This window comes from Gossypium arboreum, chromosome 8 (assembly GCF_025698485.1).
Source record: "Gossypium arboreum isolate Shixiya-1 chromosome 8, ASM2569848v2, whole genome shotgun sequence".
Lineage (NCBI taxonomy): Eukaryota > Viridiplantae > Streptophyta > Magnoliopsida > Malvales > Malvaceae > Gossypium > Gossypium arboreum.
The window spans coordinates 1,302,891-1,327,515 of NC_069077.1; the positions used below are offsets into that span (position 1 = coordinate 1,302,891).

General features: G+C 36.9%; 2 protein-coding genes and 1 pseudogene across 3 annotated transcripts; all 3 read left to right on the plus strand.

The window, feature by feature from the left end:
* Nucleotides 1-333: 333 nt before the first annotated feature.
* LOC108470060 (EIN3-binding F-box protein 1-like) lies at nt 334-4,277 on the plus strand. Of its 2 annotated transcripts, none has more exons than XM_017771249.2 (2): nt 334-852; nt 1,737-4,277. In XM_017771249.2, exons 1-2 carry the CDS (start codon nt 828-830, stop codon nt 3,572-3,574), a joined length of 1,863 nt encoding a protein of 620 aa, XP_017626738.1. In that variant the 5' UTR covers nt 334-827; the 3' UTR covers nt 3,575-4,277. The 2 variants fall into 2 exon arrangements, with proteins under 2 accessions (XP_017626738.1, XP_017626737.1); XM_017771248.2 differs by having other exon boundaries at nt 364-852; nt 1,689-4,277.
* Nucleotides 4,278-5,216: 939 nt separating this feature from the next.
* On the plus strand, nt 5,217-6,838 carry LOC108468371 (beta-glucosidase 12-like; annotated as a pseudogene).
* Nucleotides 6,839-7,684: 846 nt separating this feature from the next.
* On the plus strand, nt 7,685-24,396 carry LOC108469182 (uncharacterized). Its single transcript, XM_017770077.2, is given in 20 exon segments — nt 7,685-8,677; nt 9,646-10,106; nt 10,266-10,397; nt 10,505-10,686; nt 10,837-10,973; nt 19,568-19,634; nt 19,978-20,146; nt 20,243-20,351; nt 20,456-20,531; nt 20,630-20,812; nt 20,928-21,085; nt 21,428-21,533; nt 21,779-21,986; nt 22,086-22,369; nt 22,483-22,604; nt 22,900-23,044; nt 23,123-23,215; nt 23,376-23,449; nt 23,527-23,580; nt 23,663-24,396. Coding segments are annotated over 20 exon segments (4,017 nt in total). The 5' UTR covers nt 7,685-7,724; the 3' UTR covers nt 23,967-24,396.
* Nucleotides 24,397-24,625: the final 229 nt, after the last annotated feature.

Sequence of the window (24,625 nt, forward strand, 5' to 3'; positions counted from 1 at the left end):
AAAAATTTTAGAATAATTATTAATATAAAAGTTTTTTTATTTTTTATATATTTTTATAAATATTAATAAAAGATTTTTTTTTTAAAACGCATAAATGAAGTTTTAAGATTTTTGAATCGATTTGATTCGAGTCATTTTATATTTAAGTCACTTGATATATGAAATAAGTATAGATTTAAATTATTTTAATTTCTTCATTACAAGTTAAGATTATTTTAAGTTCGGATGGTTTATATATATATTTAATTAGAATAAATTAAATTAAATTAAATTATATATATATATATATATATATATATATATAAAAGAAAAAAAACCAAACAATTTCAAATCCACCACCACATACAAAGTTCTATCTTAAAAATTGGGCAAACATAGGCCAAAAGGGGTTAACCGGTTGTTTGGTTAGAAAAGAAAGTGAGAGAAAATAATAAAAAAAGAGAATAATAAGACAGGTTCTAAGGAAAGATACATTGCATGTAGCAGAACTTGTCAGTTAATGTATCTGCGACGAAAATATAAAAAAAATAAAAATTCTTAGACATGACATCTTCCTAGTTTTTTCCAACCAAATATATACATCCTTTTATGTTCTGTTTCAGTTCAACACAAAAAACAAGTTTCTTCTTCCTCTTTTTTTTCACTTCTTTCAATCTCTTTTTTTTTTGCCCTACTTGGTGGGGTTTATGAATTTTTTCTTCTAAACAAAGTTCTTAGATGCATTCAAGCTTTCAAAGGGTATACTTGGTTTGCGTTTTGCTAGCGTTTTGTTGCGTTTTGGTGTTGGTGGATTCATTGAAAGATTCTTTGTTTGGGATTATTCAACCATGCCTGCTCTTGTTAATTACGTTGGTAAGCTTTTTTTAATTTTGTAGATCTGTTTTTCTTTTTTAACTAGATTGAAAGGTTTTGTTGTTGTAGTTTATGTGTTTGATGTTATTTCTAACTGAAGAGACATGGTTTTTTTTATTTTTAAACTATGGGTTCTTATTGTTTTAGCTTAGGCATAGATTTGAATATATGATCTGAGAATTGGATTAGATCCTTGAAGATTTGTATCAAAGTGGGAAATTTTATGGAGCTTTGTATGATCTTTGGGTAGTTTCAGGTTATTGATTGTTCTTTGTTGTTGTAGTTGATGTGTTTGATGTTATGTCTCACTGAGGAGACATGGTTTTGATTTTGAGCTACGGGTTCTTTTTGTTTTAGCTTAGGGTTAGCTTTGAATATATGATTTGAGAATTGGATTAAATCCTTGAAGGAGCTTTATATGTTCTTTGGGTAGTTTTAGGTGATTGATTTTTCTTTGTTGTTGTAGTTGATGTGTTTGATGTTATGTCTCACTGAGGAGACATGGTTTTGATTTTGAGCTACGGGTTCTTTTTGTTTTAGCTTAGGGTTAGCTTTGAATATATGATTTGAGAATTGGATTAAATCCTTGAAGGAGCTTTATATGTTCTTTGGGTAGTTTTAGGTGATTGATTTTTCTTTGTTGTTGTAGTTGATGTGTTTGATGTTATGTCTCACTGAGGAGACATGGTTTTGATTTTGAGCTACGGGTTCTTTTTGTTTTAGCTTAGGGTTAGCTTTGAATATATGATTTGAGAATTGGATTAAATCCTTGAAGGAGCTTTATATGTTCTTTGGGTAGTTTTAGGTTATTGATTTTTCTTTGTTGGGAATTTCAGTTGATGATGATTTCTATTCTGGGGGTTCTTTTTATACAAATTCCACAGATTTGGGTAGATTGTGTTCAATCAGTTCCCAAGTGGATGTCTACTACCCCCCTCGTAAAAGAGCTCGAATTACTGCCCCGTTTGTTGTTGGAGAAACTTTGTTTGAGCAGAGCAAGCAAGCTTCAATCGATGTCCTTCCTGACGAGTGCCTTTTCGAGATCTTCAAACGACTTCCAGGCGGCAGGGAAAGGAGTTCTTGTGCTTGTGTATCAAAGCACTGGCTTATGCTTTTGATCAGTATTCGCAAGGGTGAGTACGAATCCTCGAAGGCAGTCAAGGAGAATACTGATTCAGTTTCTGACGAAGATGATGGGTATCTTACGAGGTGCTTGGAAGGGAAGAAAGCAACTGACATGAGGCTAGCTGCAGTTGCTGTTGGAACGACTGGTCATGGTGGGTTGGGAAAGCTTTCAATTAGGGGAAGCAGCTCTTCAAGTGGAGTAACCAACTTCGGGCTATCAGCCATTGCTCGTGGTTGCCCTTCTCTCAAGGCACTTTCTTTGTGGAATGTGCCTCGTGTTGGGGATGAAGGTCTCTCTGAGATAGCTAAAGAGTGCCATTTGTTGGAGAAGCTTGACCTTTGCCAGTGCCCTTCAGTTTCAAACAAGGGCTTGATTGCAATTGCAGAGAACTGCCCTAATTTGACCTCTTTGAGCATCGAGTCTTGCCCCAAAATTGGTAACGAAGGCCTTCAAGCTATCGGAAAGCTTTGCCCTAAGTTGCAGGCTGTCTCCGTCAAGGACTGCCTTCTTGTTGGGGATCATGGAGTTTCAAGCCTGTTGTCGTCAACATCTTCTCTCCTTTCAAAGGTTAAATTTCAGGGTTTGAATATCACAGACTTTTCTCTTGCTGTGATTGGTCACTATGGCAAGTCGGTGACAAATCTAATGCTTAGTGGCCTAGAAAACGTGAGCGAGAAGGGATTTTGGGTCATGGGGAATGCTCAAGGCTTACAAAAGTTGGTCTCTTTGACGATCACATCCTGCCGGGGGGTAACAGATGTGAGTCTTGAAGCCATGGGAAAGGGATGTGCAAACCTGAAGCAGATGTGCCTTCGACGATGTTGCTTTATTTCGGATGACGGATTGGTGGCTTTTGCCAAATCTGCAGGTTCTCTTGAGTCCTTACAGTTGGAGGAGTGCAACAGGATCACCCAATCCGGGACTATTGGTGTCCTCTCAAACTGTTCGTTAAAATCCCTTACCGTAGTAAAGTGCATGGGAATTAAGGATATATCCTCGGAAGTTCCTTTGTCGTGTTGCAATTCCCTTAAATCATTGTCAGTAAGGAACTGTCCAGGGTTCGGGACTGCTGGCCTCGCTGTGGCGGGCAGATTGTGCCCTCAGCTTCAGCATGTAGATCTGAGTGGGTTGTGTGGGATCACGGACGCAGGTCTTCTGCCTCTTCTGGAGAGTTGTGAGGCCGGACTCGTGAAGGTGAATTTGAGCGGATGCTTAAATTTAACCGACGAAGTAGTTTTGGCCTTAACCAGGCTGCACGGTGGAACCCTTGAGTTGCTCAATCTTGATGGTTGCAGGAGGATTACGGATGCAAGTTTGATGGCAATAGCAGAAAGTTGTGTTTTCCTCAGTGATCTGGATGTCTCAAGGTCAGCAGTTACCGATTCTGGTGTTGCTGCCTTGTCTCGTGCCGAGCAACTCAACTTACAAGTCCTTTCTTTTTCGGGTTGTTCCCGAGTATCAAACAAAAGCTTGCCTTCCTTGAAAAAACTAGGCAAGACACTGTTGGGGTTAAATCTCCAGCACTGCAATTCAATCAGCAGTCGAACCTTTGAGCTGCTCGTCGAGACCCTATGGAAATGTGACATCCTTTTCTAATCATGGATACAACTCCGTTGAGATCTGAACATTAAACTCATATAGTCAGCTCACAAGACAAGGTAGTAGCAAACATTCGCTGCAGTTTTTTTTTTTTTGGTCCGACAAGGTGGTCATGCCGGTTGCTCTACACTTGATGTTTCCCAGGAACTTTGGCACAGTTTTAAGAGATGGCCTATAAAACCATCCCTTTATTTTTTTTACAGGCTCTCCCTACACCCGACACAAGAGCTAGCCTGTTTCTCGATAGCCATGGTTTCCGGTTTTAGGTTTCCACTCATGATCATCATCACACCACCACCATAGCTTTTTCCGTCCTGCTGCTACCCGGTGTTTTAGCTTTTGTTTTCAGTCATAAAAGTCTGTTGGTTTTAGATCAAATCTCATCTTTGTTTTTTTTTTTTTTTTTTCAAAGGGTAGGTCTTGTCTGTATTTCCTTTTGTCTTTGTGTTATGTAATGGTTGCTTTGAACAGTTCTATGTTTGGTGTGGTCACACTCACAGATTGATGATCTTTGGTTATGGCGGATGAGTGACTCATCCACCATTACTACAACCTTTGTTTTGGTTGGTTTTTTTTTTTTTTTTAATTTTTTTTCCAAGTCATCATATCTTGCAGGCCTCTCCTTGTATATGAATTGTACAATTGCAACTACTCTGTTTTTATAAATGAAGCTTGAAATTTTACCTTTTTTTTTTTCAAATTGTAATTATTTTCTTTTTATTATATTTAGAGACTGAATCCCTAGATTTTATTATGCTAAAATCTGAACCCAAAAGGCATCAACTTGAGGAGAAAAACCTTATTTTGATCTTCTATACACAAGTGCCATTATTTACTTTGTTTGAGTTGGCTTTGTTATTATGAAAAAGATATATTATTAACAAATTAATTATTAAAATACTCAGGGTATAAAATAATTATTGAATTATTTAAAAATATTGATTTAAGTCCTTAAATTATTTAAATTTTTTATTTAAATCATTATATTATTAATTTTTTAAAATTTGAGTAAGTAAATTTTAAGCTACGATTTAACAATTAGTCTTGTGGATTAGTACTCATTGATAACTAAAAGTACTTATTATAGATCTAAATTAATTTGACGGTTAATATCAGAGATAAAAAAAAAATTATTTGGATTTTCGTTCTCAAATTTGTGATATTAAAATTATTTCATGAAAAAAAAAGTTGAAGAGAAGGAAAATGGGAGCTTTTAATTGATGTAGTTGATGTAAATAGAAAATGTCATACAATAACGACTTTAACAGTTCAATGAGTTAAATGAAAACTTTCGAATAGTTCGGTCATCATTTGATAATTTTTTTAAAAATTGAGTGAACAAAATATGAACTTACTAATAGTTTAATGACTTTAAGTTTTATTTATTCATTTATTAAAGAGTAAATAAAAGAAATAAATAACGAGATTCGTCAACCACCATTTCAAAATATATAGGAATGATTAATTAAATATAAAGGGTGTTATTGCTAAATATTAAATCTCAACTTTTATACATCACAAGACTATATTCTTATAACTAAATCGAAATATTATAATCATTTAAAATATATTTGTATGAATATAAAACTTACTAAAATATTGCCTATTTTGGGATAAGCATGTTAGCGATTGACAATCAGTTTACTAAACCACGATATGGTTGGAAATACCATCTCATCCATGGTTAGTAACTGACTGTAAACTAGGATTTTTGTTAGATAGGTTTGATGGGTACTCATATATAAAAGGTGGTTCCTCTATGAATCCTTCCACAGTTGGCCTCGAATGCTTTAATTTCTTTTTATTGTTAACCTTGTACAGAAACTGCAAGGTTAGAAGGGATGTTGTCGTTTTCAGCAACTCAGTGTTTGGAAAGGATCTTTGTCTTTGTTTTGCTTGCTTGCTTGTCTTCCAATTGTCAACCAACTCAAGAATCCCAAAAAGAATATGCGAGTGTTAAGAGGTCAGATTTTCCGGATAATTTTCTTTTTGGAGCATCGACTGCTGCTCCGCAGATTGAAGGATCAACTAAATTTGGAGGAAAAGGACCGAGTGTTTGGGACCAGTTTATTCGAGAATTTCCAGAAAAAATAGCAGACAATAGCAACTTGGAGGTAGCTGCTGATTCATATAATCGCTACAAGGAAGATGTGTCGATTTTGAAAGACTTTGGCTTTAATGCTTATAGATTTTCCATTCCTTGGACAAGGATTTTACCCGATGGAACTTTGGGTGGTGGAATAAATCATGAGGGTATCAATCATTACAACAGTTTCATCGATGAGTTGGATTAAAAATGGCATCGAGCCCTTTGTGACAATGCTGCACTTTGATTCCCCGGAAGCCCTTGAAAGCAGGTATGGAGGCTTCTTAAATCATAGCATTGTGAATGATTTCAAGGATTATGCTGATATTTGGTTTAAAACATTCGGAGATCGAGTTAAAAATTGGATTACAATTAATGAGCCACTAATTATGGCTAAAATGGGATATGCCATGGGAGTGGGTCCACTGGGCAGATGTTCAGATAGGAAAATGTGACCCAATGGTAATGCAGCCACTGAATCTTACACTGTTGCCCATAACGTTCTTCTTGCTCATGCAACAGCTGCTAAGCTTTACAAAAAGGAGTACCAGGCAACACGAGGTGGACAAATTGGAATAGCCCTTAATTCCCATTATTATGAGCCATATTCAAACTCATCACTTGATAAAGAGGCAGCAAAAAGAGGTATGGATTTTGAGTTGGGATGGTTTATGGAACCATTGATGCACGGAGAATACCCAGAAAGCATGAGAAGATTGGTTAAAGATAGGCTACCTGTTTTCACAGTGCAACAAAATGAGCTTGTCAAAGGATCTTTTGATTTCATCGGCATCAATTATTATACCTCAAGATATGCTAAAAACATTCCATCTACTCCAAATGCTGCACCAGCTAGCTACTTGGTAGATTCTAATGTAAATGCTACAGTTGACAAAGATGGAGTCCTTATTGGTCCAAACGCGGGAGGGAGTATATTTCTTTACGTTTATCCCAGAGGACTTTATAAACTTCTGAAGTTTATGAAGGAAAACTACAGCAAAAAACTTACAATTTACGTTACTGAGAATGGTTATACGGAGAAAAGCAACGATAGCATGTCGATCTCCGAGGCACTTAAGGATCAAAGCAGAATTGACTTTCTTCAAAAACATTTGCATGGACTCCAAACTGCAATAAGAAATGACGTGAATGTCAAAACGATATTTCTACTATAGTTTACTTACTTGATAGTTTCGAATGGGGAGAAGCGTGTACAGTTAGGTATGGATTTTATCATGTTAATTTCAAGAATTTCACTCGTTCACGTAAGAAATTTGCTAAATGGTACCATAATTTTATTAAAGGTATAAAATAATAAATATTTTGAAGATTGAGCTAATTTTGTCGTCGAAAATTTTATTTTAGTTGATAATACTTTTGTAAACTTGTTGTATAAACCTTCCAATTTTAATTATATTTTTTGTTCTAATACAATTTCAAGATTAACTCGGCATTCTCAAAATTTTATTCTATAGATTTGATTTTTAAAATTTTAAAATAGGGAAAAAAATAAAGCAAATAAATACTATTTTTGGGGAAAAAAAGAGAGTAAAATTAAAGCAATTTCCTTGCGAGTATTTTCAGGCTAGAGTCTCGTCTCAGGCAAGCTTAACGGTTCTCTTAACGAAAAATTATAAGAAAACTAATAAGGGTTAATTACACAATGTATCTTCAAATTATAACCTAATTTTTAAATTGGTACAAAAAAACTTAAAAATGTTTTAATCGAATCCTCAAACTATAGTATTATCTACGAGAGATCCAGGCTGGTATTTGATGCTAAAGCACTGATAGAAGGACCTCATTGGAAAAATGATTTAGTTTGAGGGTTCGATTGGAATGTTTTGAAGTTTATGGATTGATTTAAAATTGGATCCATATTTTGGGGACTTGTGATGAAATTAACCCTGATGATAAGCAAATAAAACTAACTAACTAACGAGGGAAAGTCATATCATTACAAAAATATAAAATTTTAACGAATTTTCAAATTTTCAGTTCACAGAAAAAGAAATGTCGAGTCCAATACTTCGACCGTTGCCCAACGAATCGTGGAATTGTATGCTTCCCGGCCCGCCCAGCCGCAACAATTTCGGCTCCGCCGATCTCAGCCCTTCCGGGCTCCTCGCCTTCGCCTCCGGCTCCTCCGTCTCTGTCGTTGACTCTAATTCCCTCCAGCTCGTCACCACTGTCCCCCTCCCTTCATATTCTCCTTCCTCCAGTTCCACCGCTTCCCTCGCCCCTTTCGTCACTTCCGTCCGGTGGACCCCTCTCCCTCCCCGCCGTGACCTTCTTGCCACCGAACCTTCCTCTTCTCACCTCATCCTCGCCGCTGCCGACCGCCACGGCCGTATCTCTCTCCTCGACTTCCGCCTCCGTTCAATCATCCTTTCCATCGATCCGCCAGATCCTTCTTCTAAAACGGGTGTCCAGGACCTTTGTTGGGTCCAGGCCCGACCCGATTCTTTCCTCCTCGCAGCCCTCTCCGGTCCTTCTCACATCTCCCTCTACAACACTTCCATTTGCCGTTTCATCTTCAAGTACGACGCTTCGCCGGAATATCTCTCTTGCGTCCGCCGGGATCCGTTCGATTCCCGCCACTTGTGTATCATCGGACTCAAAGGATTCCTTCTTTCCATCAAAGTGTTGGGAGAATCAGAAGAAGATATTGCCCTCAAGAAGTTTTTGATCCGAACCAACTGTAAGGAAATACTTAAGCTAGAAAAAGATGCTGCCGCCGCCGCTACCGGTGGGAGCTCTACTTCGACTCCCGCTTCCGCCGTTTTCCCCCTGTACGCGGTGCGTTTGGCGTTTTCGCCGCACTGGGAACATGTGATTTACGTGACGTTCCCCCGGGAACTGGTGGTTTTCGATATGAAGTACGAAACGACGCTGTTCTCCGCCGCATTGCCTCGCGGGTGCTCCAAGTTCCTTGATGTGTTACCCGACCCAAACCAGGAGCTGGTTTATTGTGCTCACATCGATGGGAAGCTCAGTATCTGGCAAAGGAAAGAGTAAGCATTTTATGTTTACGTATTTTTTACTGAAATTTAAATTTGACGCCATTAAATAGCTTACTTCAAATTTAGGTCTAATTCTGTTTTTAGTCCCTTTACTAGGTAACTTTTTCCACCTTGGTCCTTGAATTTTTTTACTAGGATACTTTAAGCATTGTAAACTTGACGCCATTTTATGTTTACGTATTTTCCCTGAACTAGTTAACTTTTTCCACATTGGTCCTTGAATTTTTTTTTGTTCACATTAGGACCACTAAATGTCAAATTTTGCTATAGTAGAGAGACTAAAACTAAAACTGGACCACTAATTTACAATGCGCTGTATTTTGGGTCATTTAAGGAATGAGAAAATTTGTGACTAAATTAGGAAATGTTTCAAAGAAGGTTCTTACGAGATAGGGACCATGCGACCTAAAGTAAGAAATATTTTGGTCCCTGTACTTTTAAAATTAGCAAAAAAATCCATGTACATTATATACAGTAGAAAATTGAGCAAAATGATACTTTTATAACAATTTAAAATACAACATGCTATGTTCAATCAATATATTATAACTTTTAAAACTCAAACTACTACATTTAAATGTAATGTATCAAGTCAGGTTGAATTAAATTCTTTTAAATTACAATGGTTCGTCACCTCATTTAATCATATTCTAAATTAATACCATATCATATAATTAAATCATTCTCGTAGAATTAATAATCTTTCTAATTGATTAAAAAAATTATATCTTGCTTGTTTACCTTTTTTTCTCATTTTAAAAGTACAGGGAGCAAAAGGCACTCTGCACTATAGTATAGGGACCTATTCAGTACTTTCACCGTTCTTTCTCCATGGTGATATATTTTGTTGTCACTGCAAGTTGAAGCTTCAGATTTTTATTTTATTTTTACTGAGTTTAGATGTTAATGACATTTTAAATCACAAAAAGCAATGTACTTATTTGGATATTATATCACAGAGGAGAACAGATACATATAATGTGCACAATGGAAGACTTGATGCCATCATTTGGTTCATATGTCCCGTCACCATCATTCCTTTCAGTCCTTATAAGCCAATCAGAGCCCATACTACAAAACATAAGCAAGATTTGTTCGAAATTATCAACTGCTGCATCTGATATGGATTTCGATAACCCTTTTGATTTTTGTGATGATACTCTCCTTGTTTCTAAAACACATTTGATATCCATTTCTGATGATGGCAAACTATGGAGCTGGATATTGACTGCAGAAGGGACTGGAGATATGCAGAATGGTGCTATAAGTTCAGGGAGAAATGCCAATGTCTTTGAAGAATCAACCAATGCAAACACCACAGTTTCTTCTAATGATGAATCTACTGCAGATGGTGGCAGGCAGCTTCACAAAGTGAATGGTGCAAGAATTCAGCAGTCAAAATCGACCGATGCCCCACCCGATGTGACATTTAAGGTTTCCAAATAAACGGTCCATTTAATTTCTGGGTTTATATTTAACGCATTGACCGTGTATGAAACAACTTCCTAGTGAAACTTCATTGACATAGCTGCACTATGTCATGGATGAACAAGATGAAAGTTAGCTAATATATGCGAACAAATTCTTTATCATGCATACTTAAATGCCAAATAACTTCTGCAGATTAGCTTAGTAGGACAGCTTCAGCTTCTTTCTTCAACAGTGACCATGCTGGCAGTGCCATCCCCTTCTTTAACCGCTACATTGGCTCGTTAGTTCCACCTCCTGAATTTCAATTTTTTGTTAAACTTCTTCTCAAACAATTGCCAGTAAATAAGCTTTTTACAAGTTGATTAATCACATTATATTATGCGAAAGGTGGTGGAAATAGCCCTGCAGTAGCTGTTCCACTAGTTGCTTTGGGTACTCAAAATGGGACAATTGATGTCATCGATGTCTCCGCCAATGCCGTTGCAGCCGGATTTTCGGTTCATAATAGTAAAGTGAGGGGTCTAAGATGGCTTGGGAATTCAAGGCTGGTTTCATTTTCTTACACAGAGGTAAACATATTAAGTTTCCAAATTCCAACAGTGCTGCTTGTTTTGTGCACTGAGAGTTAGTAATTAGTTCCTACTTTCCCTAGGCCGACCTTTCTTTTTCTTCAACATCATTTGCTTTATTACTTAATATTAGTACTATTGTGAAGTCAGGTGAGTGAGAAAATTGGAGGCTACAATAACAGACTTGTTGTGACTTGTCTTAGAAGTGGACTTAATAGAACTTTCCGGGCCTTACAAAAGCCAGAACGTGCACCTGTAAGAGCTTTGAGGGCATCATCTTCTGGAAGGTTTTCTCTACTCCTAAATTCTCTTGCTTTTTTTGTACATTTTACAATTTACAATTTCGGGAGGGCATAGCAGTAGCCATGTTTGAACCCTGATCCTTGGGGTGCCAACAGAGAGCCTCAACCACTTGCTCTATTGAGGTACTAGCATGTATTGAGCTTTGATGATAGAGAATGGAGTCCTTGGTTTAAGGCAGTGGTTTAGCATTGGTGGTAGACAAGAGACCTCAGAAAGTATGTGATATACTGTCATGTTTTTGTTGAAATATGTATATATTTTAAATTTATTTAGGTAGATAAATTTTATTTGGGTAGATAAGTTTTATTCATATTCTAGAAATATTTTTATTTTATCTTTTAGTAGTTTACTAGAATAAGGGAACTATTTTCTTTTTATGTTTTAGTAGTTTATTAGAATAAGGGAACTATTTTCCCAATTAGGATTAGGACTTTTTTTTCTCTATTTAAGTTCAATTCTTTAGTTAATAAGAGTAGTACAATTTTATTCAAAGCTCTCTTGAAATCTTTCATGACATCTGAGCTAGGTTAAAATCTCTAGTAACATCATGGTTAAAACAGCCTTCACTGGAGATAAGAGATCTAGCAATCAAACAGAGGAAGAAAGTTCTACAGTTGAAACAACTACCGAGAGTACAATGACTCAAGGGACAGAGGCGTCTCACCTTTCTTTTCAACTGACGTCTCACAAGTTGAATGGCAAGAATTATCTGGAATAGTCGCAGTCCGTAAAATTAGCAATTGATGGGCGCGGCAAACTAGGTCATTTAAATGGAGAAGTTGAGTAACCACAGGTGGGTGATCCAAAGATGAGCAAGTGGAGGTCAGAAAATTCTATGGTAATTGCGTGGCTTATTAATTCCATGGAAGCTTCCATAGGTAAAACTTTTCTTTTTCTCCCAACTGCTAAAGATGTTTGGGACGCTGTGAAAGACACCTATTCAGATTTAGAAAACGCTTCACATATTTTTGAGTTAAAAATAAAACTGTGGAAAGCTAGGCAAGGGGAAAAAGAAGTTACTCTTTATTATAATGAGATGATGTCTCTTTGGCAAGAATTGGATCAGTGTTATAATGATGAATGGGAGTGTCCCGGAGATGGTGTAAAAGCTATGAAAAAAGAAGAGAATGAAAGAGCTTATTTGTTTCTGGCTGGTTTAAATAAAGAATTTGATGAAGTGAGATCTCGGATCCTAGGGAAAAAACCGCTTCCAAAACTTCGTGAGATTTTTTCTGAGGTTAGAAGAGAGGAGACAAGGAGAAAAGTAATGTTAAAGCCAGGGTTTGAAGCTAATGATGATAATTCTGCTCTTGTAACTATTAAAAATAATGATGATAGTGAAAAAAGAAAAAACCTTGGTGCGATCACCTGCAAAAAATATTGGCACACTCGTGAAACGTGTTGGAAGCTCCATGGGAAACCGACAAATGGAAGGAAAAAGAATGGCAATGGTCGTGGTTCACAATCAGGGGATAGCAGAGCTTTTCAAACAACTAATGGAAATTATGAGGGCCAAAGTTCTCTGGAAGGGTCTCCATTCACTAAGGAACAATTAGAGCATCTACACAAGTTTTTCAATCACCACAATTTCGGATGAATTCTTCTATTCCTAACTCATCCAATAATCCTTTTTCCTCTTTTGCCCAATCAGTCTTGATTTTTACTTTTTCGGTGTCAAGCCTTGTAAAACAAACACATGGATCGTTGATTCTGGAGCTAGTGATCACATGACTAGTAGTCATTTTCTTTTTTCAACTTACACACCTTGCGCGGGAAACAAAAAGATCAAAGTAGCAGATGGGTCCTTCTCAGCAATAGCCGGGAAAGGCACTGTTAAAATTTCATCTTCCTTGGTTTTACATGATGTATTACATGTGCCAAATCTAACTTGTAATCTTATATCGGTCAGTAAATTATCCCAGTCCTCAAATTGTCATGTTATATTTGACTCCTCTATGTGTAAGTTTCAGGACATGGTCTCGGGGAGGATGATTGGCAATGCTAAAGAATTTGGCGGAATTTACTTTCTTGAAGATAACCATCTAAGTCAACTAACAACTACTTTATGTTTAAATTCTGTTTCTGATTTTGATAAGGTTATGATTTAGCATTATAGGCTTGGACATCCTAATTTTTATTGTTTAAGATATTTGTTACCTAATCTATTTAAAAATAAAAGTCCTTCTTCATATCATTGTGAATTTTGTGAATTGGCTAAACATCATCGGTCATTCTTTCCACCTCAAAAATATAAAGCCTCCAAACCTTTTTCGTTAATTCATAGTGATGTTTGGGGACCTTCAAGAGTCTCGACTTTTTCAGGAAAACATTGGTTTGTCACATTTATTGATGATCATACTCAACTTTGTTGGGCGTTTTTATTAAAAGATAAGTCCGAAGTTAAAAATGTGTTTCAGTCTTTTTATGCTATGGTGAAAACACAATTTGGTGTGAAAATAGAAGTATTTCGAACTGACAATGGTGGGGAATTTTTTAGTGACCAATTAGGTATTTTCTTAACCAAACATGGAATAGTCCACCAAAGTTCTTGTACAAATACACCACAACAAAATGGGATTGCAGAAAGAAAAAACCGACATCTTTTGGAAGTAACTAGAGCCTTGATGTTCACTAGTCAAGTACCACGTTATCTTTGGGGCGAAGCCTTGTTAACAGCTACATATCTTATTAATAGAATGCCCAGTAAAATTCTAAATTATAGAACTTCTTTTAGTCTCTTTAAAGATAACTTTCCTAACTCTAAATTGATTACAGATTTATCCCTCCGAGTTTTTGGGTGTAGTGTTTTTGTTCATCTTCACAACCAAGGTAAACTAGATCCTAGAGCAAAAAAATGTGTCTTTGTTGGTTATGCTTCTAATAAAAAGGGTTACAAATGTTATGATCCAATTGATAGGAAGATTATAGTTACCATGGATGTCACATTTGTTGAAACACAATCTTATTTTGATTCTAATCTTCAGGGAGGGAATTATACTAAAGAAGATTCTATAATTGATCAAGAAGAGACTAGGAATATACAACATAGGGATTCTAATAATGGGGAAGGCGAATTTATAATTAACACAAAAATTAATGATGTTAATGTTAATGAAAAGGAGGATGAAGGTGTAGAGTCTGATCATGAAAATAAAACAAAGGAGTTCATTGTTTACTCAAGAAGAAATCGAAATCAAGAAAGTGGAATCCACCAGATTCATCACCAAGAATCCGACCCGCAAGATCCTGTCAAAAGTCCAGGTAAAGCTCATAATCCAGCCAATTAATTTTCTGATTTAGATATTTCAATTGCCAAAAGAAAAGGTGTTAGAAATATTGTCAAATATCCCATGTCTAACTTTGTATCCTATAAAGCCTTATCTTCGACATTCTCAACCTTTGTTTCGTGTCTCGATACTGTCCAAATACCAAAAAATGTGAAAGATGCTTTACAGGTTCCTGAGTGGAAGGAGGCTATTTTAGAGGAGATGCGTGCTCTTGAAAAAACAGGTACATGGGAAACAATGGAATTACCTGTAGGGAAAAAACAGTGGGCTGTAAATGGGTGTTCACAACCAAATTCAAACCATATGGATCTTTAGATAGATACAAAGCCCGGCTGGTAGCAAAAGGGTACACTCAAACATACGGGATAGATTATCTTGAAACATTTGCTCCAGTGGCCAAATTAAATTCCGTCAGAGTTCTTTTATCAATTGCTGTTAATATTGATTGGTCTTTACAGCAGCTATAACACCCCGTACCCGAGACCGTTGCCGGAGTCGGACACGAGGGGTTTGCAGACTTAAATCACTCGCTTTCACAGTCCATTTTAAAAATTTCCAGGCAGTTGGCTAACTGCGTCACTGTCACTTTAAAAATCATATCTTGAGTTCCAAAACTCGAAAATTAGTTTCATAATTTTTCCCTGAAACTAGACTCATATGTCCATCTACATATTTTTTTCTAGAATTTTTGGTCAGGCCAATTACTACAGTTTATTAGTTAAAGTCTCCCCTGTTACAGGGTGTGACTACACTGACCTTCATGCATTACGATTTGGATATCTCCCTGAACAGGGCTTCAATACTGATTTCATTTGTTTCCATAGAAACTAGACTCAAAAAGGAATCTATACATATATGGCATGACTTCTAAATGTCTCTGGTTAATTTATAATGAATTTCCAAAGTCAGATCAGGGGATCCAGAAACTGTTCTGGCCCTGTCTCACGAAAACTTTAACATCTCATAATATACTGTTCATATGAGCGTTTCGTTACTTTCCTATGAAAATAGATTCGTCCAGGTTCGATTATATAATTTATTCGCTATTTAATTCCATTCCTACTATTTTTAGAGATTTTTCACATCCACATCACTGCTGCTGCCAGCATCTATTTTTAAGGTAAACTTTACCTATTTCATTATCCTCCATGGATCAACTAGAGTTTGTCATACATATACCAAAAGTGATCATGAATAACCATTCCCATGACTAACCGTTACCAACATTTCCATACCTCTCGACGGACAACATACAAAACGATTATAATGCTATGATCAAAGTATACTTAAGCCATTTTCGCATGGCTATCCAAATTTACACAAAACCGAAAGGTACATGACCTAAAACAAAAGGGTAGTCCTATACATGCTATTTCAAAGTTCAACCAAAAATATACCAAAAGGAGCTTTGATAGTGTGGGCGACTTCGACTTCAAAAATCCCGAGTCCGATAGCTGACGAACCAAAATCTATAAAATAGAGAATCAAAGAAACGGAGTAAACATTTAATGCTTAGTAAGTTTGAGCCATGAAATTAGACACAACCAAAATATAGCATTCATATGGCTAAACGGATAATCTCATATGCACAAATTCTCAATATCATACTTACTTCACATTACCGACCCTTATATTCATACACAAAAGATCAACTTAGCCAAGGCCGGAAGCTCATTAATTTACTGAGCGAATATTATTTAAACGGAATCACTACCCCAATGCATATACGAAACGTACCTCATCGTTGGGTTTTACGAGCGTGTCAATCTAACTTATTACAGCAAGATCACTCGTTCTCAAACCAAGTACCTTCGGGGTTTAGCCGGATATAACCACTAGCTCAAATGCCTTCGGGACTTAGCCCGGTTATGGTAACTTGCACAAATGCCTTCGAGACTTAGCCCGGTATAATAACTCGCACAAACGCCTTTAGGACTTAGCCCGGATATAGTAGCTCGCACGAATGCCTTCGGAACTTAGCCCGGATATAGTAGCTCGCACGAATGCCTTCGGGACTTAGCCCGGAATTAGCCACTAGCTCAAATGCTCTCGGGACTTAGCCCGGTTATCATCCGAACATTCATGCACATATCAATAAATCATGACACATCTAATTTCATTTTCATAATTAGAATTCAAACACAAGTCACGTATTAAGCATTCCCATTTCGGCTCACTAGCCACATACAAACAGCATGGTTTAGTTTGCTTTATAACACGATCTCTATGCACATACGGCTACCCGTCATACGTATAGACTAATTAACTCAACATATAATTCAAGTAAAAATCATCGTATCACTGTATATTTGTTATGTTCATACATTATGACTTAATCAAATCATAAACTAAGTCTCATTGCTCGAAAACTTACCTCGGATGTTGTCGAACGATTTCGATGGCTATTCGACCACTTTTTCCTTCCCTTTATCGGATTTAGTTCCCCTTTGCTCTTGAGCTTAATTTAACAAATAAATTAATTTAATCATTTGAGCATCAAAAGAGGAACTCAAGGTACTTAGCCCATATATATACATTAGACACTAAAGTCACATACATATGAAACCATGAATCAACTCAACACATTAGCCAATATTCACCTTAGCGAATTTTCTAAGTCAAGATAAAGCCATCAATATGTTTACCTATGGCCGAACATACACATCAACCTACGTACTCATTCATGTGGTCAATTATATTCGGTCATGCATACACACATAAAATCAATTTGGATACTCTATCAATCCAACATACATTCGGCAATAGTCCATAATTCTCTCTCTACCACTCATTTCACACTTAACAAAGCTTCCATTCGAACTCATTAGTGAGTATCAATTAACCTAAGCTATCTTTTAAACCTTTATTATCACTTCATGCCAAACCAAAGACCACATTCGCACTTTCATCCACCATTCTACCAAGCATGCAATATTCAACCACAACCAACTCACATTCGCCCTAGTTCATAACAAGGTAGCGAATTCTTTTTATGGTTCAAACACTCATCCATCATCATCATTCACCTAACTTTAACATGAAACAACAAAACTCACCATTATGAACTACCATAGTCAAAAACCTTACTCAATCTAAAATCAAAATTTCGTCATGGTTTACAAAAATCACTTGATATCTCACTCAATATCAACTAAAATTTCAAGAGCTAGTACAAACTTCCTTACCTTAATAGTGACCTAAGATGACCGATTGCTTCACTCCCTTCTTCTTCCTTTCAATTCGGCCAAGAAGAACCAAAGAACACAACTTGTTTTTCTTTCTTCCTTAGAACATTCGGCCAAGAGAAATGAGAAAAAGATGGACACTTTTTTTTTTGTTTTCTTTCTTACATTCACGGCAATGGGGAGGGGGAGAAACAATCTCACCATTCTTTTCCTTTTTCCATTTCTTTATTACCCATACTCATTATTTTATTGTTCCTAACATACATCACTACATAACATGTTTGTGACATGTTTCCACTCATAGCATGGCCGGCCATTAGCTCAAATATTGGGCAATTTGACATGCAAACCCACCATTTCTATAACATGCATTATTAGGCCACTTTACATTTGCCTAGCACATTTCTAAATTTTCTCACATAAGTCCTATGTACTCCATTCACATGCAATTAACTAAATCGAAGCTTAAAAATTTTCGCACATTCATATTCACATATTTTAGACAATAAATACCATATTCAAATAATTTGGTGACTCGGTTTAGCGGTCCCGAAACCGCTTTCCGACTAGGGTCACTTTAGGGCTGTCACAGCAGCTAGATGTGAAGAATGCTTTCCTAAATGGAAAACTTGAAGAAGAAGTTTACATGGATCCTCCTCCAGGTTTTGAAGAAAAATTTGGAACTCGAGTATGTAAACTCAAGAAATCTTTATACGGTCTGATGCAAGTAGTCTCCTCGAGCTTGGTTTGAACGATTCACTCAAGTTGTTAAAAAACAAGGTTACTCACAAGGGCAAGCTGATCACACAATCTTCTATCGACATTCACAAAAAGGTAGAATAGCTGTTATTATAGTTTATGTCGATGATATCATTCTTACAGGAGATGATGTGGATGAAATAAGACGTCTCAATGAGCATCTAGCATTGGAGTTTGAGATCAAAGACTTGGGTCCTTTGAAATACTTTCTTGGAATGGAAGTTGCTCGATCAAAGAAGAGTCTTGTGGTCTCTTAGAAAAAATATGTGATTGATCTTTTAAAAGAGGCTGGGATGAGTGGTTGCCGCCCAACTGACACACCAATTGATCCAAATGTAAAATTTGAAAATAAAGAAGGTTGATTAGTTGATAAAGTGCAGTACCAAAGATTAGTTGGTAAGTTAATTTACTTATCACATACAAGGCCAGACATAGCTTTTGCAGTAAGCTTAGTGAGTCAATTTATGCACTCCCCAATGGAGGAACATGAAGAAGCAGTGTTTCGAATTCTAAGATACTTGAAGAGTTCACCGGGAAAGGGCTTATTCTTCAAGAAATCCGAACAAAGAGGAACTGAAGCTTATACAGATGCAGATTGGGTAGGCTCAATAACAGACAGAAGATCTACATCAGGATACTGCACATTTGTTTGGGGAAACCTTGTGACTTGGCGAAGCAAAAAACAAACTGTTGTAGCAAGAAGTAGTGCAGAGGTTGAGTTTAGATCAATGGCTCAAGGAATTTGTGAAATGGTGTGGTTAAAAAGAATTATGGAAGAGCTGAGGAAACCAATAACTTCACCAATGAAGTTGTTCTGTGATAGCAAAGCTGCCATTAGCATTGCTCACAACTCAGTCCAACATAACAGAACTAAACATGTTGAGATTGATAGACACTTTATCAAGGAGAAGATTGAAGAAGGCCAAGTGTGCATGCCATTTGTTCCTTCAAAACAACATATTGCTGACATACTCACCAAAGGACTCTCTAAGACAAGCTTTGATTTTCTTGTAAGCAAGTTGGGCATGATTGATATATATGCACCAACTTGAGGGAGGGTGTTGAAATATGTATATATTTTAAATTTATTTAGGTAGATAAATCTTATTTGGATAGATAAGTTTTATTCATATTCTAGAAATATTTTTATTTTATTTTTTAGTAGTTTACTAGAATAAAGAAACTATTTTCTTTTTATGTTTTAGTAGTTTATTAGAATAAGGGAACTATTTTCTCAATTAGGATTAGGACTTTTTTTTCTCTATTTAAATTCAATTCTTTAGTTAATAAGAGTAGTACAATTTTATTCAAAGCTCTCTTGAAATCTTTCAGTTTTAACCTTTTTAGGTATCTTCTGATTGTATTTCGTGATGCACCTGTTGAGGTTTGGGCAATGACAAAAAATCCAATTATGGTAAGTTTGATTGTTACTTAAGGTTTTCTCTATATGGGTTGTAACATTTCTGATATTTAACTTCTTATTTTGTAGTTTCTAACCACTGTCCAGTGAGCTTTATTTCACTATATACCCTTTCTGTATGAAGATATTTTGACTTGATTGCTGGCTTTATGACATTTCATTTGGCTTCCCAAATTGCCAGTAATAAAGTAGCAAGATGAAGGATTCTCTTATATTTAGACAGAATCGCCTTATGGTTTAAATTCAGTGCTTGATTTTTTTTCTCGTTGATTTTGTGTTTATGCTGATTTTTCTGATCAAACATGTATAAATTAACATGACCTATACTTCCATGTAGCTTAGATCATTAGCTCTTCCGTTCACGGTATTGGAATGGACTCTTCCAACAGTTCCCCGACCAGTTCAAAATGGTCCCTCTAAGCAATCTCCATTATCCCCTAACGGTAATGCAGCTGCAGCTTCAGAAGAGGCAGTCTCATCCACAACGGCATCTTCATCGGATACTAGTAGGATTCTTTACTTCCAGTCTTTCAGTATTTAGACCACTGTTCTCACCTGAAGGGTTACACGATTATAAGTGTAACTTCCATATGCAGAGACAGGGAGCTCAGATGGCTCGCACGACGACAGTTCCGAGAGTTTTGCTTTTGCCTTAGTTAATGGTGCACTTGGAGTCTTTGAGGTTCATGGCCGGAGGATCCGAGACTTCAGGTATAATTTGTATTCATGCTCATGGTTATGGAGCCAGCTTATGTCTACATGTTATTATAAGGATGTAACTCTTGCATTAACAAGGATCATTTGCTTGTCTGCAGACCAAAATGGCCTTCTTCTTCATTTGTTTCATCTGATGGATTGATTACAGCCATGGCATACCGCTTGCCTCATGTTGTACGTATTGTATCTTAAATGATCCCATCCAATTGGTAGTTTATATTTTCTTGTTTCTTTGAAGATATCTGTAGCCACTAACATCATTAATTTCTCAGGTTATGGGGGACAGGTCAGGTGTCGTCAGGTGGTGGGATGTAACTACTGGACATTCTTCCTCATTTAACACTCATAGAGAAGGAATCCGAAGAATCAAATTCTCACCCGCTGTTGCTGGGGACCATAGTCGAGGGCGCATTGCTGTACTATTTTATGACAATACATTTTCTGTATTTGATCTTGTAAGTGTCAAAATGCATTTACCACTGCTTCTTCCCTTCAACGGGGCTTCCTGGAGGACCTTTCGAAGAGTATTTCTACATTTGAACTTAATGTTCAATATTTTGGTATTTGCAGGATTCGCCAGAACCAATAGCCAATTCTCTTTTACAACCTCTATGTCCTGGAACCCTTGTATTGGAATTGGATTGGTTGCCTTTGTGGACTGAGAATGATCCACTGGTTTTGTGTATTGCAGGAGCTGATAGTAGCTTCCGCCTTTACGAGGTTAACATGTATGTGCCACAATTTGTTCACAATTCTCAATCTTCTCTTCATTGTAGTTAGATCTAGTTTACATGGTGCAAAGAAGACCTAACCTAACTTACTCGAACCCGGGTGAGTATAGGCATGAGTGTTGGACACGGTACTTAAAGAAAAGAACAATCAGGGCAACATAGTTTGTTACTGTAAATTTTACTCAGGGTGTGATAGGTTTGGAATTGCTAGCAAAGAGATGGAAAGATTAGGTCAATCAGTGCATTAGTTTCGAGATGAAACGAATAATGTTATGCTATATGATTCATGTGAAAGCTCACTTACTCTGTAGTTCAGTAACCTCACTCATATTCATTCAGAAATGATAAGAGAAGGATCCCTGGACGGCAGCCACGAAATCTAAAAGAGAGATTCCGACCGATGCCTTTATGTTGTCCCATATTACTTCCTACTCCTCATGCATTGGTAAGAATTATTCTTCCCTTTATGGTTTAGTAATTGATGTTACTAGGAACCATGTTGTGCATTTACATGGTGCTAAGTTAATACACTAATGGCTAACTAGCAACTGCATTAGTAATTTACCTTGAGTTGCAATAGGATACTGACCTTGTTTCTGCTTCTTGTGAAAGCTTCATTTTATTTGTCTATTGCCTCAAAGGTTAAATGAGTATTCAAAGAATGATCTATTTTCATGTCTTCTATTACAGGCACTGCGAATGATCTTACAATTAGGTGTAAAACCCTCTTGGTTTAATACTTTAGGTACAACAGCTATAGATAGAGGGCCCCAATCCATTACAAGAACTACTTCATCCACGGGGGATCTTCGCAGTTACATGATCGAATTACCACCTGTCGGTGATTCTGTAGTGCCAGAATTGCTCCTCAAAGTATTAGAACCTTACCGGAAGGAAGGTAGGTTTCCCACAACCTATTCAGTATGTACCTATTTCTTTTATTGAAAATTTGATTAGTTTCTTACCCCTTTTTTTTTTCATTGGTTCATTGCTCAAGGCTGCATATTTGATGAGGAAAGGGCTAGATTGTATGCCACCATTGTCAATAAGGGTTGTGCTGCAAGGTTTGCCTTTGCTGCTGCTACATTTGGTGAGGTCTCAGAAGCACTTTTCTGGTTGCAATTGCCTCGTGCTATGAACCACTTGATGAGTAAATTAGTAAAAAGGTCTCCGGAGAAGGTACCTTTTTTGGAAGATTCAGAGCTTGATGACACAGCTCTACTTAGTAGAATTACATCAAAGGGGAAATTGGCACCTGAGACTGGATGGAGGGATGCTTTGGTAAGTCTTTAATGGTTTATTAGCTGTTCTATGTTCTAACGGTTCAAAGGGTGAGGTTACCATTTAGGGGTCTTGCATAACTTTTGTTGGCAACACATGTTTTCTGGTAGCAGAGTAAAGGTCAGCTTAGGTTAATGGCTTTTGACCAAGAAGACTTATGGAAAAATGCTAATGAGCGTATCCCTTGGCATGAGAAATTGGAGGGAGAAGAGGCAATTCAGAACCGTATACACGAGTGAGTTCACAATCTTTATGTTACTTCATTGCTATGGTTAAATGTTGATCGGCGAAGTCGCTGCAATTACACTAGCAATTGTAATACGCATTTCTCTTGAAGTACTCAAGTGTCCAACACCAATGTCCCACACATACCTAGGGTATGGGGATACGAGGAGACCCTCCAAATACATAAAAACCTTAAGAAACTCGAATATGTTCGTGTTGGACACATAACAATGTCCAAATACATATTCTTGTGTTATTCTATGGCTGCCACACTAGTAACCATAACTTGTATGCGTCATGAACAGTCTTGTCTCAGTTGGGAATTTGGAAAGTGCTGTTAGTTTATTGCTGTCCACTTCACCGGAAAGCCCTTACTTCTATCCGAATGCTCTACGTGCTGTTGCTCTTTCATCTGCAGTGTCAAGGTCTCTTCTTGAGCTTGCAGTTAAGGTGAGTGTTGCCCCTGAATTCGTTTCTCTTTGATTAAAATATGTCATGTTCTTGGTTTTAGAATCTTGATCCATCTAGGTTGTTGCTGCTAACATGGTGAGAACCGACCGATCATTATCCGGCATTCATCTTCTCTGTGCCGTTGGAAGGTATCAAGAAGCTTGTTCACAGGTTAGGTTCTGTTTGTTGAAACAATAAGACAACTATCGAAATCAAGCTCAATGCTTCCCATTTACTTGTTTATCAACATAATACAACCGTAGGGATTCTTCGTATTCATCTTCCTGTTTCTGAGTATTTCAGCCTATTGTTTCTTTTAACTCTTACACAGCTACAAGATGCTGGATGCTGGACTGATGCTGCTACTTTGGCAGCAGCACATTTAAAGGGATCTGATTATGCAAGGTTTCTGACTTCTTGTCCTTTAAGTTACTTTGCCTTTGATCATACCGCAACTTCATTTCGGATTGTTGTTTTTGCAGGGTTTTACAAAGGTGGGCTGATCATGTCCTTTCTGCAGAACACAACATTTGGAGGTGTACAAGCAATTTCCGTATCGAACTTATTATCGAATGCACAATCTTTTTTTGTTCTTAAGCTTGAGACGGTTCAATGCAGGGCACTCATTTTGTTCGTTGCGGCCGGGGCAATGCAGGAGGCATTAGCAGCCCTCCGGAAGGCACAACAACCGGACACGGCTTCCATGTTCATAATAGCTTGCCGCGAAATTCATGCAGATATTATCACTAATGTATTAGGTTCAGATGATGAGTCAGCGTCATCATCAAATAAGGATACAATGGTTGAATTGCCTGGTTTAAACCCAGAGTATGATGATGTTATTGCAGTTGGTGAATTTTATGGTCAATATCAAAGGAAATTGGTGCACCTCTGCATGGACTCTCAACCATTTTCAGATTGATCGTGCTACTGGAAAAATCAGTCATCCGCATTCATCTCATCCTACATAAGCGACATTACACAATCCAGCACGCAAACCATTCTATTTTCGAGCCGATTTAGATGGCAAAGCAGGCTGTTCCTAGAAACATTAGTGAAAATATTGAATATGTGGTAGCTTGATGAACAAAATTTTGAATTAGGGTTGTTAATTTTCATCCAACAGAACTTTGTTGTTTAGGAGTAGTGCTTACAAGACAATCTTTGAGTCTGTTGAGACACGGTATCACGGAGGTCAAAGTTAGAGGTCAAGATGGAGGTTGATGCTGTTCTAATCTAGGGGATGAAGCCCCCTCCTTTAGAATGTCTGTTGCCTCTTATTTTACCGAGTTTAATTTCCGGTCGAAGTACAATTATATAACAAAAATTAATTCTTATTAAAAAACTTTATGAATCAAAAACTAGTGTATGTATTTACTAATAAAATCCCATTTTATAAGCAAAAAATTTCATACTGTACAATATATGCATATACATATCTAATTTATCATGTATTTAGATAGTAAATAACTTCATTATTTGATTATGAAAAAGAAAAAAATTAGAATTGAAATTGAAATTTTAACACGTTTATATATTCCTACATGATTCTTTTATGATAATTATATATTAATACATATA

What these genes read in the sequence shown, in the direction of transcription:
- LOC108470060 (XM_017771248.2), top strand. Translation starts at nt 828, where the DNA reads ATGCCTGCTCTTGTTAATTACGTTG. An exon ending in TGCTCTTGTTAATTACGTTG is followed by an intron (nt 853 to 1,688) that starts GTAAGCTTTTTT and finishes TGGGAATTTCAG; the next exon opens with TTGATGATGATTTCTATTCT.